A 13719-nucleotide genomic window follows, 5' to 3' on the forward strand; every position below is an offset into this window, starting at 1 on the left:
AAATTGTTTTCTGTTAAAAAAAATTCTCATGTGGATGTGTTGTTCCACACCATTAGCCTTTCTTCCCCACAAAGGGCTTCACCCAAACTTCAACAGCCCACGTAGCAGAGATTGTACCTTTCCCATGTTGTGCAATGTGCTAACAATCTAAACAACTGTTCCACGTGGACTTGCCCACAACCACTCACACACAACTCATATGCAATACTAAACGCCACAGTAAATGACATACTACAGGGTAAGCAATAGAAAATATTCTGTCAGATCACATATTTCTCCCCATCTGGAACAAATGTTTTATCATGCAGGCCAGTAGGTCCAAAGTTCAATTTCTGAGTGTAATTCATTTTCTTGACAGGTGACAAAGACTCCAACACAGATCCAGAAGTGTTGTTGGCAGTCCTGACTTTAGCTGCTTCAGGTTGTAGCACAGAACAGGTCTTGTTATTGGTGAGCAAATCCAAATTCCCGCTTGGGTCAATGATGGCGTTTATAACTGCCAAAAAGGGAAAAAGAAGCATGATCAGCCAGCCCCCTTACTAAATTCCAACCTACTTTTTCACTTGATATTTGATACCTGAGCAACAACTGAATGCATGGACAGTGAATGGCTTCCATTTCAGAAGCATGATCTCCAGGCAGATACAATATTTAATGTTATGAAAGTTCATTCTGTGATAGCTGCTTTGCGAAGACTGAATTATATTGATTTGATTTATATTGCTGCCCCTCTCATATATGTGACTCCAGGTGGCTTACAATAAAATACATAAAATATGTGAAGTTTCCGAAAAATGCTTTAGTTAATTCAGGAGCCTCGAGCCAAGTTTCAAAAGAAATGCAGTCATTTATTAAGAGCAACATTCCGGCAATTACTCAAATGGAGTCAGCTCTAACCCCACGTACTTTCCGGGCCTCCATGACCCTGTCTCCCCCCTCCTCCCTGGGCATGTCATAAATCACATTCTCCAATGGACCACGTTGGCGGGCTGTACAAACCCCACCCCTCCTGCTGACTCCGGTAACCTAGGATACAATCTGGAGAAAGACATGTGTGGAATCTGTTTTCAGTTGGAGCAGCCAAGCAGCTCCGTCAGTTCTCCCTCCCCCCCCTCCTGCTTATGGCAACTTGAAAGCTGGTCTAGAAAGCTTTGCAAGTTGACATAATACACAATATAAAAATAAAATACATAGTAGTTGGGCATCATCTAACTAATTACTGTATCCACATACTGTAGCTAGAGATAGGCTCTATCACATGTCTTGGGCCCCGGGCTTGGGGACAAAACCAAATTACAAGGGCCTTATGGATACTCCTTAACTGAGAGTTCTTGGGGCATGCATCTCCTGCTAGACTGGTAGAGACAGTTGGGGACAGACAGTCCCATTAGTAAATGGGTTCACTCCTAAGCCATGAAGGGTTTTTAAAGGTGAATTGAATTGAAGCATCCTGAATTGTAGCTGAAAGCATATCGGCAGCCAGTGCCACTCATGAAGCAGTGATGGCATATGCACCAAGCAACTGGTTGCATTCTACACCAGTGGAAATACCAATACCCCTTGAATGCAAATATACATTCATCCTCACTTGAATGGAAGGAATATAAATCCTTCCATTCCCCGCTATCCTGTCACCGAAGAAGCTTCCTGGATGAGAAGTGAAACATCTTCAAAAGAAAAACAAGAAAATCCAGTTGCCTCCTAAAAAAACACCTTTGGGACAGCCATGACCTGGATGACTGAGAATCTCTACAGATCCTCATTTGAAGTTGCTCAGCAGACATTTTGTTTTATCTGAAGACAAAAGTAAGTCTTATTTTACACTCCAACACATGGCATGTGGGCAACATCTTCAGCTTTCTGTTTTTCAAAACTTAATCATATTCTTTTTAAGGCTAATCATTTACATCAAAAAAAGAACTATGAAGACAAATATTACAAACCTTCAAGTTGCTTTTGGACTCGGCGAAGCTCCTTCAAAATAGAGCTGATTTCCTAGATTTAAAAAATTAAACAGTGATAAACTTTAGCAAAATAGGCCTGTAGTGTACATTTTTAAAAATTCAATTAAACCGATTTATACTTAGTTTCATACTTGATCTAACTTGTTTTGAACAGCATATACCAAAATATTTTCTTTAAATTTACTTTTAAAGATTTACAACTGGATTTCAATTTCAAAACTCTTTAGTTTTCATTATATTATATTATAATTCAAGTGCTGAGTTGCATAGTGTGAATTTTGTCAGTAGAATATATGTTTATTTACATGTTTCCTCAAAAGTAAAAAGAAATAAGATTAAAATCTCAGCCAGTTCCCAGCCTGCTTTTAACATCTCCTATTTACCACTTTCGCACCCTTCCATGGCTGGCATGGCTCCACGACTGTATTCAAGATCAGATTTATGCGCTTTAAGGAATGCCCCCCATTCCTGGAAGTGGCCTACTGACCTTGCCAAGAAATAACTCAAGGACAGGTCCTGGGATCCCGAGAGGTGGCACGAGGGCATGGGGGATTTTAAAAGGTTTAAAAGTTCTTTGTATTCTTTTTAAATTTGCTTTTTAAGGGGTGGGAGGGAGGATGTAACGTGTACGACCGGGATGGGTTTGGGGGGCAACCCACAGGCGTCGGGACTGGGTCTTAGGGGGGGACGGGGGGGCTAGTTCCTATACTGGGGAGGGCGTTTCCATCGGCACTGTGGGTGGGAGGGGCATATATGGTGGGAGCAGGGGGCCATATAGTGTTAGGAGAGGGCGCACTCGCTACATGTGAGTGATTGCGCGCTCCGGCCCCCAATGCTCTTCTCGTTCCCCAAGTTGTTCGGACCCCCAGGGCCTGGGCCTCCGGTTGATGTTGTGCAATGCCAGGTCTGTGGTAAATAAAGCCCCCCTCATTTGTGATCTGACTCAGGAGGGGGGTGCGAACCTGGTAAGTATTACGGAGACCTGGTTGGGCCAGGAAGGGGGGTTCTCCTCGTCGAGATGTGCCCACCAGGTTTCTATGCATTCCATCAACCAAGGTCCAAGGGGAGGGGCGGGGGGGGGTGGCGGTTCTGGTAAAGGAAGGACTTGCTCCAAGGGAGGCCACTGTACCTCAGATAGCCGGATGTGAGTCCCTCCTTGTGAAGTGGGGACATGGAAGGCAGATGGGCTTGCTGATTACGTACCTGGCTCCCTGTCACGTGTCGGCTGCCCTGCCTGAGCTGCTCAATGTGATTGCCGAGGTGGTGGTGGAGACCCCCAGGCTTATGGTCATGGAGGACTTCAACTTGCCATCTGCTGGCAAAGCATCTGAAGTGGCCCGGGAGTTCATGGCTTCCATGATGGCCATGGACCTGACCCAATTAATTCATGGACCCACTCACACGGGAGGACATTCTCTGGACTTGATTTTTGTCTCTGGTCAGTGGATGAATGATCATGAGATAGGGGAGATAGTGACTGAGCCCTTGTCATGGTCAGATCATTCCCTTCTTAGGCTTGACTTTCTAACCGCCACACCCTGCCGCAGGGGGGCGGAACAGACTAGATGGTTCCGCCCCAGGTGCCTGATGGATCCTGATGGGTTCCAGATGGAGCTTGGGCCATTCCCTGAGGCTCTGACTCACGGCTCGGCTGAAGAATTGGTGGCCGCCTGGGATAGGGCGGCCGCTGACACTTTGGACCGAGTCATGCCTTTGCGGGCTCTGACCCGTCGCCGAGTTTACCTGGCTCCTTGGTTCTCCGAGGAGCTGAGGGAGATGAGCGCTGGAGAAGATGCCTGGAGAGCAGTTGGAGGTCTAGCCATTCCGAATCTGACTGAACACTGGTAAAATCTCATATTAAGACTTACCTAGTGGCGATAAAAGTGGCAAAATGTAACTATTTTTCCGCTCTTATTGCATCTGCAGATAACCGCCCAGCCGCCCTGTTTAGGGTGACCCGCTCCCTCCTCCATCTGGGAGTGCGGGAGGATCCCTTACAGGGTCGGGCTGAGGATTTTGTCCAGTATCTGCATGATAAAATCACTCAGATTCGGGAAGGCTTGGTCTCTGACTGGGTAGGTAAAGACGGGATGATGGAGGCCAGTCTTGAGAATGTCATTTGGGAAGAGTTCGATCCTGTCGCTCCTGAGGATGTGGACAGGATACTGGGATGGCTGAACGCAACCACATGTTTATTGGACCCGTGTCCCTCCTGGTTGGTGCTGGCCTCCCTGGAGGATATGCGAGGCTGGTTCTAGGGGATTATTAACACTTCTTTGAGTGAGGGTGTCTTGCCATCCGCCTTGAAAGAGGCGGTGGTGAGGCCCCTCCTCAAGAAGCCGCTCTGGATCCGGCTGTTTTGGCTAACTATCGTCCGGTCTCCAACCTTCGCTTTGTGGCGAAGGTTGTTGAGAGTGTGGTGGCGCGACAGCTTCCTCGGTACCTGGATGAAGCTGTCTATCTAGATCCGCTCCAGTTCGGCTTCAGGCCTGGGCACAGCACGGAAACAGCATTGGTCACGTTGGTGGATGATTTCTGGAGGGCTCGGGATACGAGTTGTTCCTCTATCCTAGTCCTGTTAGATCTCTCAGTGGCTTTTGATACCATCGACCATGATATCATGCTGCGCCGGTTAGAGGGATTGGGGGTGGGGGGCACCGTCCTACGGTGGTTCTCCTCCTATCTCTCTGACCGGTCGCAGTCGGTGTTGGCAGGGAGGCAGAGATCGACCCTGAGGCGCCTTGTTTGTGGGGTGCCGCAGGGGTTGGTCCTCTCACCTCTTCTGTTCAACATTTATGTGAAGCCGCTGGGTGAGATCATCCGTGGTTTTGGGGTGGAGTTCCATCAATACACTGATGATACCCAGCTGTACATCTCCACCCCAGGCCATCCCAACAATGCCCTTGAAGTGATGTCCCGGTGCCTGGAGGCTGTGCGGGTCTGGATGGGGAGAAACAGGCTTCGACTCAACCCTTCCAAGACCGAGTGGCTGTGGCTTCCAGCGTCCCGCTATAGCCAGATGGTGCCATCACTGGCTATTGGGGGCGAGTTACTGGCCCCCTCGGAGAGGGCTCGCAACTTGGGTGTCCTCCTGGATGCACGGCTGTCTTTAGAAGAGCATATGAAGGCCATGGCCAGGGGGGCTTTTCATCAGGTTCGCCTGATTTGCCAGTTGCGTCCTTTTCTGGATCGGGACTCCTTATGCACAGTCACTCAGGCTCTCGTCATTTCCCACCTGGACTACTGCAATGCTCTCTACATGGGGCTCCCCTTGAGGAGCACCCGGAGGCTCCAACTGGTGCAGAATGCGGCCGCGCGGGGGATTATGGGAGTGATGGGCCGCTCCCATGTGACACCCCTCCTGCGCGAGCTGCATTGGCTCCCGGTGGTCTTCCGGGTGCACTTCAAGGTGTTGGTTACCACCTTTAAAGCGCTCCATGGCACAGGGCCTGGGTACTTATGGGACCGCCTTCTGCCACTGATAGCCTCCCACCGGCCAGTATGCTCCCACAGAGAGGGACTCCTCAGGGTGCCATCAGCCAGGCAATGTCGGCTGGTGACCCCCAGGGAGAGGGCCTTCTCTGTGGCAGCACTTGCCCTCTGGAACGACCTGCCCCCAGAGATACGTAGGATACTAGATCTCCGTGCTTTTCGCCGTGCCCTCAAAACTTTTCTATTTCACCAAGCTGGGCTGGCGTAACCCCCACCCCCTTAGATATTTTAATTGTAACAGATTTTAGTTGGGATGTTTTAAATTTGGGCCAAAATTTGTTTAATTCTTTTAATAATTTTAAATTTTGTATTGGATGTTTTTTATTCTTGGCTGTTCACTGCCCTGAGTCCAGCAGGAGAAGGGCGGTATAAAAATTTAATAAAATAAAATAAATAATAAATAAAATAAAATAAAATCCAAATCCTGAGCTAATTCCACATTTTGATTTTTGACTTTCACATTCATTCCAAGACTTAAAACGTTTGCATATATAAATCCAATAAGTTCATCAACTGATATTTTTAATAGCAAAATTACAAAGCACATAATTTAAGAAAATATTTCCCACCTTGTTTGATGTCTTTAAAATTGGCACTTCATTTTCAGAATTAATTTTGGCTTCCATTTCTTCCCATGTCCTCTCAGTATTCTGGAAAAGAATTCTGATACAAATACATAAATGTTGTTACTTCCAAAGTATAAAACAAACCTTCAGAAATAGGTGCTTTTATTTATTGTGACTATAAAATAATATATCATCATATTCAGATTAGAAGCTACCGGTAAATGTTTCCTTAAAATGGCCACCATGACTAATACCTTCCCAGTTTTTTCTGGTAAGTCTCCCATCCAAGTAATAACCTGCTTAGCTTTTCTAAATTCACCCAGGTTTGGCTTGATATGGATACCCACTTAACAGAATTTTATATCCCACTTTACAAAAATCAAATGTTTTATAGTAGTGATTCAACCACACAGTCTTTTTATATGTATATCTCTGTACCCTACGTTTCAGTATACCTGAATGCTACAAATTATCTATACCAAATTATCAAATTATCTATACTGATATACTGGCCATTTGAAAGCATATTCAATCAGTTAATTGATTTAAAAAGTTAATTATTAATATTTAAATCTTATTGAATAAATTCCAAGCATGATTATTTGAAATAAGTTCCAAGAGTTCAAGGAGCCATGTTCAAGACTATGATATAAAATTTAATATCCTAACCAAGATACAAATGCCATTTTAATTCTCTCCTAAATTGAGAGCCAGTATTAATCAGTGTCATTTTTCTAACTCTGGTATGAAATGCTAGTCTCCAGGATCCATAAGTGGTTACACAAGAGAGCCATATACGGTAGATTGGCACCATACACTCACTTCATTTTCTCTGCCAAATTTTCTGTATTTTCCCGAATGGTATGAGATAACTGGGACACAGGGTTTAGCATCAAATTGTCAAAGATCACCTGGAATACAATTACCAAAACAAATTTCAAAGACAGCATTTTTAATGTGAGTATTTTTGATAACCTTCACCCAGTTATTCATGGAACTGATGATCTCATTCGGAAGTAGTTTCATACGTCCATATCTTAGACATGGAGGAATTTAATTTCCTATACTTCCATGAAATGGAAATACACTTGCCTCTTCCCTGTTTCTTATCCGTGTTCTTTTTGTGATATCCTCCTCCCGGCTGTCATTCATATTTTGGTCAAAATCACGGAATTCCAATGAACCAGGAGGCACCTTTTGGAAGTTTAGACTTGCTTCTGGTATATGCTGTACCAGCTTAAGAATAAAAAATAAATGCTAAATTGAATTATCTAGTTGACAATATAAGAATTAACAAGTAACTATGGTGTGATCTTCTAATACCAGTCTTCTTCATCTAGGTGGGATCAACACATTACGTGCAGAGAAGCTACTGAAAATGACACGTGGTGTTGAGTTCGTCTCCTTCATTTCTATAAAGCATTGCACAATTTACTCAGTGACTCAATATTAAGTAGTTTGTTCTCTTACTGCAGCTCTATGTCACTGCCTGCAAATGGTGGCAAAATTCACAATAGAAATTATATCACATCTTTAGTGAATATTGTAGTATCCAATATAGGAGTGTCATTTTCACCAGCTTTCAGTATAATACATATTACTAGTACTATTCAAGCATTCCAAAATGTTAGAATCTCATTTCAAAACACAAACTAGCATCAGATGAAATGTTCTACTAAAAATTATGCAACTGTAGAAGACAGTCCACATTCAATGGACTTTGTCATTTTATCAATTAAAACTTTCCTTTAGAGAGGGGTTTCTGTTTTGTTTTGTTTTGTTGGAAATATGAATGTGAAATGCACTTAAGATTTCCATGTGCATAATCCTAGTAAGACACCATTTTTTACTCATGGAGCTTTTTAGAAATAGATATTTGAAATTTTACTAAAGCCCCTACAATGGATCCATTCCTAGTGGCTCTTCCTCCAACTTCAGTATCCTGGAAGACTGACTGGAAACCCATGAGAAGTAAACGAGGAATACAAACAGGGCAGGATTCACAATTGCAAGAATAAACCTATATATCCATGCAGTTGCAATTGTATATGATAGGTCGTTCAGGCAGGGCTTCTCTGAATGCATAAACACCCAAAGGGCAAAGGTAGAATACATGCCCTTCCTTCTGCGCATTCAACAAACGCAATAAGTGTGTGACATCTAAACTTGCCCATAGCATGACATGGTTTTATGCAATGAATGCTGTTGATGTGGAGGTAATGAGTTCTAGGGAGAAGGGGGGAAGAAATTATCATTCCCAACTGAGTACAGGTAGTCCTCACTTAGTGACCTTTCAAATTTACAATGAACACTCCAAAAGGTACTTATGACCTAGGTTCAAAATTGTGGCATCCAGGCCACACACACCTTCCGGCCATATGATCACGCTTTAGGCATTTAGCAATTGGACTGCACTTATAGCTATCTGCAGCACCCTAGTTATTTCTAGTTTCCAGCAAAAACCAATGGGTGAACAATTGGTTTGTTTAGCGACCACAGTGTTCACTTAACAACCATGGTGTTTGATTTATGACCATCTACTTAACGAGCACAACCAAAAATATCATGAAATCAAGTCAGCCACATGATGACCTGCTTCACAATTGGCATGACTCAGAACTGTAATTCTGGACTCAATTGTGGTCACAAGTCAAGGACTATCTGTATTCCTTAGGCATTAACTTTTTAAGTTCAATGTTTATTTGAATATAACTAGGTGAGGAAAAAATATAGGGATTAAGCTCTAAATCTTGGTGAAAGAAAATTTAAGATCGAAAGAAGGATAAGAAAAGGTAAGAAAGCTGAAAAGAATGAAAAAATGAAATAAAGAAAAAAATATTTAGAGAATACTAAAAGATTTTAAAACAGAACATTAAGTGGGATGGAAAATGCACCTGATATGGAATTGCTGCCTGCAAAGCTGAATGAGCAATCTGTATTGAAAGAAAGGAAGAGGGGAAGGGAGGGAGGGATACAGAGCAGTCAGTGCTGACCATAAGATTAGAAGAATTAAATGCAAAGTAGAGGGTAGCACAATCAAAAAGGCCAAATCAAAGAGATAACAATACCCATCACATCTAGTGCTACCCGAGAACCATAAGATTTCTATAACACCCTGCTACCATATAGTAGTCATCTCAATTTTGGCAACCTAGCCAAAATCTCATAGCCCTAAACACAAATAAATGCAGCTGGTACCAGCTTGCCCTCCTGTGGCACATCTTGGGAAGTGCGTGAGCGGAGCTGGTAAATTGGTAGCAAACTACTACTTTGCAATAGCAATGTGGCTAATGTAACAATGCCATACACTAATAGTAGTAATAATAATACAAAGCGCAGCCTGGATTTCAAACATTCTTGTTTACCACACCCAGATGTGTGGACAGTGCAGTACTGGAATTGAATCATAGAGTTGGAAGGGACCTTGGAGGTCCTCTTCTTCAACTCACTGCCCAAGGCTGGAGTTGGGAGATCAGGGGCAGAATTCTCCAGGATAGAAACCAGAATCTGGCAATCAATCCCATTTAAAAGCCCAAATGTTAATCTGGTCCCAACTGGGTTCATTTCTATCATTACAAGGGATAGTTTTAGATCTTGATGGTGAACACACATGGTAATTTAAATACATACAATCAATCTTCTGGGTTTATTTTAATTTTGGGTTTGGATAAAGAGAATGAAATAATAGGCAATGGGTTAAACACATTTTAAAAAAACAAGCTGAGACATTCAGTATGCAAAAGGTCTCTCATCCTCTGAGGAAAATTTAGAGGCACAGTCCTACAAAATATTTGCAATCTCTTACTCCAATTATCAATGGAGTACTAACTTTTCCAGAGTTTGTTTTAATGCTGTCCCTTCACCCATGCTGGAAGGTACATTCCAAAAAAATCCAATATTACAATGTTCATATGGGTCAGGTATGACTGAATCCATGAGTCATGTTTTTCTTGGTTGTGCCTTTTATACAAGTTTAACACAATGGTTTATCCAATCATCGCTTTTAAAAAAAACCCTCTCTTCCAAGTTGTAGGGTTTTAGGGTGATTTTTTTTTTTTACCACAAACTGCAAAATACCATATGACTGACAGAAATCCTAAAATCAGGTGTTTCATAGCCAAATTCTGCTATTTAGCAACATGGGTATGTGGCAAGAAGTTTACCATTTCAGTACAGAATAACCATACAGTATATAGAGATAACCTTGCTTGCATATGAAAATAATTGAGTGCTTTATTATGAATCAGGCTGGACTTCTGGCCAATGACGTTGCACCCACTCATTCACAACCTTAACCAGCTCCCATACCTCTTCTCTTGCCGAGATGGTTGAAGCAGGGGTGTTAGGCACAGAACTGTGGGCAGTACTTGGGCCTGTTCCAGATGAGCTCTGGGAATCGCCATCTCCAGCAACATCATGAATCTCTCGCGCAAGGATTGCTACATCTTTTACCAAGGTCTGGCTTAATCTAGAAGAATGGTATGAACACTTTAAGCAGGGCTGATAAATTTTAATACAATGTATTATTCATAACTAGAAGGAACTTTCTGTCTCCTTCTACATACAAAATAAATAGAAGTTAAAGAGTTCAGAGAGAAGGATTCCTGACATGGAAGCATATAAAATGTAATCTAGATGCTAATTATATTCAATTAGAAAAACACACTGGGTCTAGTTTTGCTACTTAAAAACTATAAAAATTGTTTCTCATGTAACATTCTCATCAAACACAGCCAGAATGGCAATGGGAAAGGCCCAAAATCTATATTACACTGTGATCTAATGAGTCAAATTGGGGTTGAGTATGCAACCATGCCATAGGACATCAAAAATTACAAAGTACTTAGAAAACAGTTATATGTTGAATCTAAATTTGATCTATGCAACTTAGTATTGTCACTGTCATTTCAAGGTTTCAGATTTCGGGCACCAGACTGTCCTATAGTCCAGCAGGGACATGGGACTAACAGAACAAGGGACCCTGAGTTGACTGTTGAGCTAGCAGAAGACCATTTTCCTAATCAACTGCTGAAGTAAGGTTTTCCAGCTATTCCCAGTAGTCGTATTACCTGCCCTGCTGCCTCAATTGCTTGGAATAAACAAATCATTAAATATGTCAGGGCAGTAAAATGTATCTGAAAATAAAAATGCAATTGTGACAAATGCTGTGGGACATAATTAGAAATGTTCTGGTTTATGTTTCTAAATCCCATTCTACAAAGTTGGGTTTTCCAGAATTGGAACCTCTCTTTTAATCATATAATCATTGTAACATAACCATTCCAACTTACTATTTTAAACTGCTAATTAGATACAGTACATTTGCATTTTCCTAAACTGAAACATGTTGAAGGAGGTAAAAACTTCACAGCTTTTGAGGCTGGAAAGAGTAATGGCAGCAGATAAAAAGTGGCAGGACTAAAGATTGCCTATTATGGGGCCTATATTACAGTTTTGCAAGTCCCACACCTGAAAATACAAACAAAAGAACCTGCGCTGCTGATCTTCAACCAATCCAATCTGTGGAAGCCCCAAGAGTTGCCAAAAACACAGGCTATCCATTCTTGGGTTGGAGATGCACAGTGGGCTGAAGCAGCAGCTGAATGGAAAAGCACAATTTCTTTTTCCTGTTATTTCTTGATAGGCATGGTAACATGAAGCAGTTCTCAGTTATGACAAGCTTGTGTTGTGGATGGTAGGAAACATGAGGCACCACTAAAACAAGCGCTAAAAAGTGCTAAAATCACTGTACAACATACTCACCATATTGGTTCATTTAATGCCAAACTACCCTTTCCCCCCGAAAATAAGACCTATCCTGAAAATAAGCTCTAGCATGTTTTATGCATGCGCCTAATATAAGCCCTACCCCACCCCCCAAAATAAACCCTACTTAAGAGCTTGCGCAGCCACCCAACTGCCCATTCCATCTGGTTGCTCGTGATGCCACGGCCATGAGGCGAGGCAGGATGGTGGTGGAGCTGCCCCACGCATCCGGCACCATCTTACCTCAGGGCCCTCACAGCCAGGCCATCCACACTCCGACAATTGCCTTCGGGTGGCAGCACCATCAGCCATGTGCAACAGGAGCCCACATGGCCACTGGCTCACTTCTGCTTTCTCGCACCTGCAACAGAGCAGGAGGCCAAGTGGCATGTTGGTGCCATGGTCACGAGGCAAGGCAGGTGTCGGGGCATGTATGGCCTGACTAAGGGGGTCCTGAGGTAAGCTGGTGCAGGGTATGTGAGGCAGCTCCAACATCAACCTGCCTCGCAGCAGCTGGAGTGATGCACCAAGTGGCCTCCTGCCTCACCGCAAGAAAATAGTAGAAGTGGGCCTCCTATACCTGGGGGAAAAATAAGACACCCCCCAAAAATAAACCCTACTGCTTATTTTGGGGCCCAAAAGAAAACAACAACCTGGTCTTATTTTTGGGAAAACACGGGTAGTTTCTCTTTGGATTCAATGTAATTTTTTCTCACCTGTGTCTACTTCAACTGTTTGATCCATTGCTCAAAAGTTTTGCCTCACCTGGCTATTTCTGCTATCTCTGCAGTCTGCACAATGAAACTGTAGGGATCCTGTTCACCATAATCTTCATCTTCCATCTCTCGGCTGTTGCTATGCTTCTGTTTATTCAATCCGGAGCTGCGGGTCCTGGGAGTCTGGGTGGCTGTTGAGGTATGGGAGCGTTTGTGTTTAGGGGAACTGTGATTTGAGCCATACTCCTCCTCGGAAGTGGAAGTATAATCTGAGCCCTGATGCCGCCGCCTCGAAGCTTATATAAAATGAATTGGTTTTCAGATGGTGGTAAGGAAGAAAAAAATTGAAGAAAAGTAAAGACAAGACTTCAAAAAAGCCATAACACAAATGCAATCAGCCCAAGAAAAGAAGGGGTAAGAAAACTTCTGTGCATACCATGAGATGGAAGAGATTTTTAATAGGTGAAAATCAAGTAGCTTGCACTTTAGCTGGAATGGATGTAGATGACCCAATTATCACACACTTATCACACATCTGTCATACACTGTATTTCCAATCATCTGGTAGCCACTTGTTAATGTTTTCATCATTGCTTGATAAAACATGCTCCCCTGTGAAGAGATATTATTCCATTTGGAAGCTGAGCTGATTACATGCTCAACTGGATCCCTTTCCCCAGCCCCTCAATCAGGTAGGACAAGGCCTGGCTTCACTGAAATGACACAAGCACTGGAAAAAATAAAACAATGCTCCAAACTGCACAAAATCTTCAAATTTCATTTGAAATCTCCTTAGAGATTTTTAGTACAATTTCCATGTACTATGATACCTCAAAAGATTTTAGATGAGAATACCAAACGTCTTGCCTGAAGTCTTGAAAAATATGAAAAAAATACAAAACCACCAGAAATTTAATGATCTTCTGAGAGATCAGCTATCTTTTACAGTATTTTTGTGGTTCCGTCAAATTTAATGTTGCCAATTCCTGTTGTTTAGGAACCTTCTGCAGTTTTATCTAATGTGCAAAGATTATGGGTAGAGTTAGATGGGCACATAATATTAGGGATGAACTGTTTCACATTGACCCATGCTCTACATTTGTTAGTTCCTCATATAGCCAACAGAGCTACAGGCAGACAACCAGGGAATAGAGTTACAGGCAGACAACCAGGGAGAAGCAATTCATCCTATAGGGTTAAGAACCAATTTATATC

General features: G+C 42.7%; 1 protein-coding gene across 1 annotated transcript in view; it reads right to left on the bottom strand.

Annotated features, from left to right (window-relative positions):
• Positions 1 to 260: 260 nt before the first annotated feature.
• Positions 261 to 13719, bottom strand: part of CEP170B (centrosomal protein 170B) — a 61333-nt gene continuing 47874 nt past the window's right edge. The window contains exons 12-19 of the mRNA XM_070931585.1: positions 12554 to 12800; positions 10331 to 10490; positions 8917 to 8955; positions 7115 to 7258; positions 6845 to 6933; positions 6026 to 6119; positions 1944 to 1995; positions 261 to 496 (exon numbers count right to left, since the gene is read on the bottom strand). Of these exons, the coding sequence (XP_070787686.1) occupies positions 261 to 496; positions 1944 to 1995; positions 6026 to 6119; positions 6845 to 6933; positions 7115 to 7258; positions 8917 to 8955; positions 10331 to 10490; positions 12554 to 12800 (1061 nt within the window). The remainder of the gene's footprint in view (positions 497 to 1943; positions 1996 to 6025; positions 6120 to 6844; positions 6934 to 7114; positions 7259 to 8916; positions 8956 to 10330; positions 10491 to 12553; positions 12801 to 13719) is intronic.

The sequence above is a fragment of the Pituophis catenifer genome, unplaced genomic scaffold (assembly GCF_029215685.1).
Source record: "Pituophis catenifer annectens isolate HBS135680 unplaced genomic scaffold, rPitCat1.0.hap2 SCAF_1, whole genome shotgun sequence".
In the NCBI taxonomy this organism is placed as follows: Eukaryota; Metazoa; Chordata; class Lepidosauria; order Squamata; family Colubridae; genus Pituophis; species Pituophis catenifer.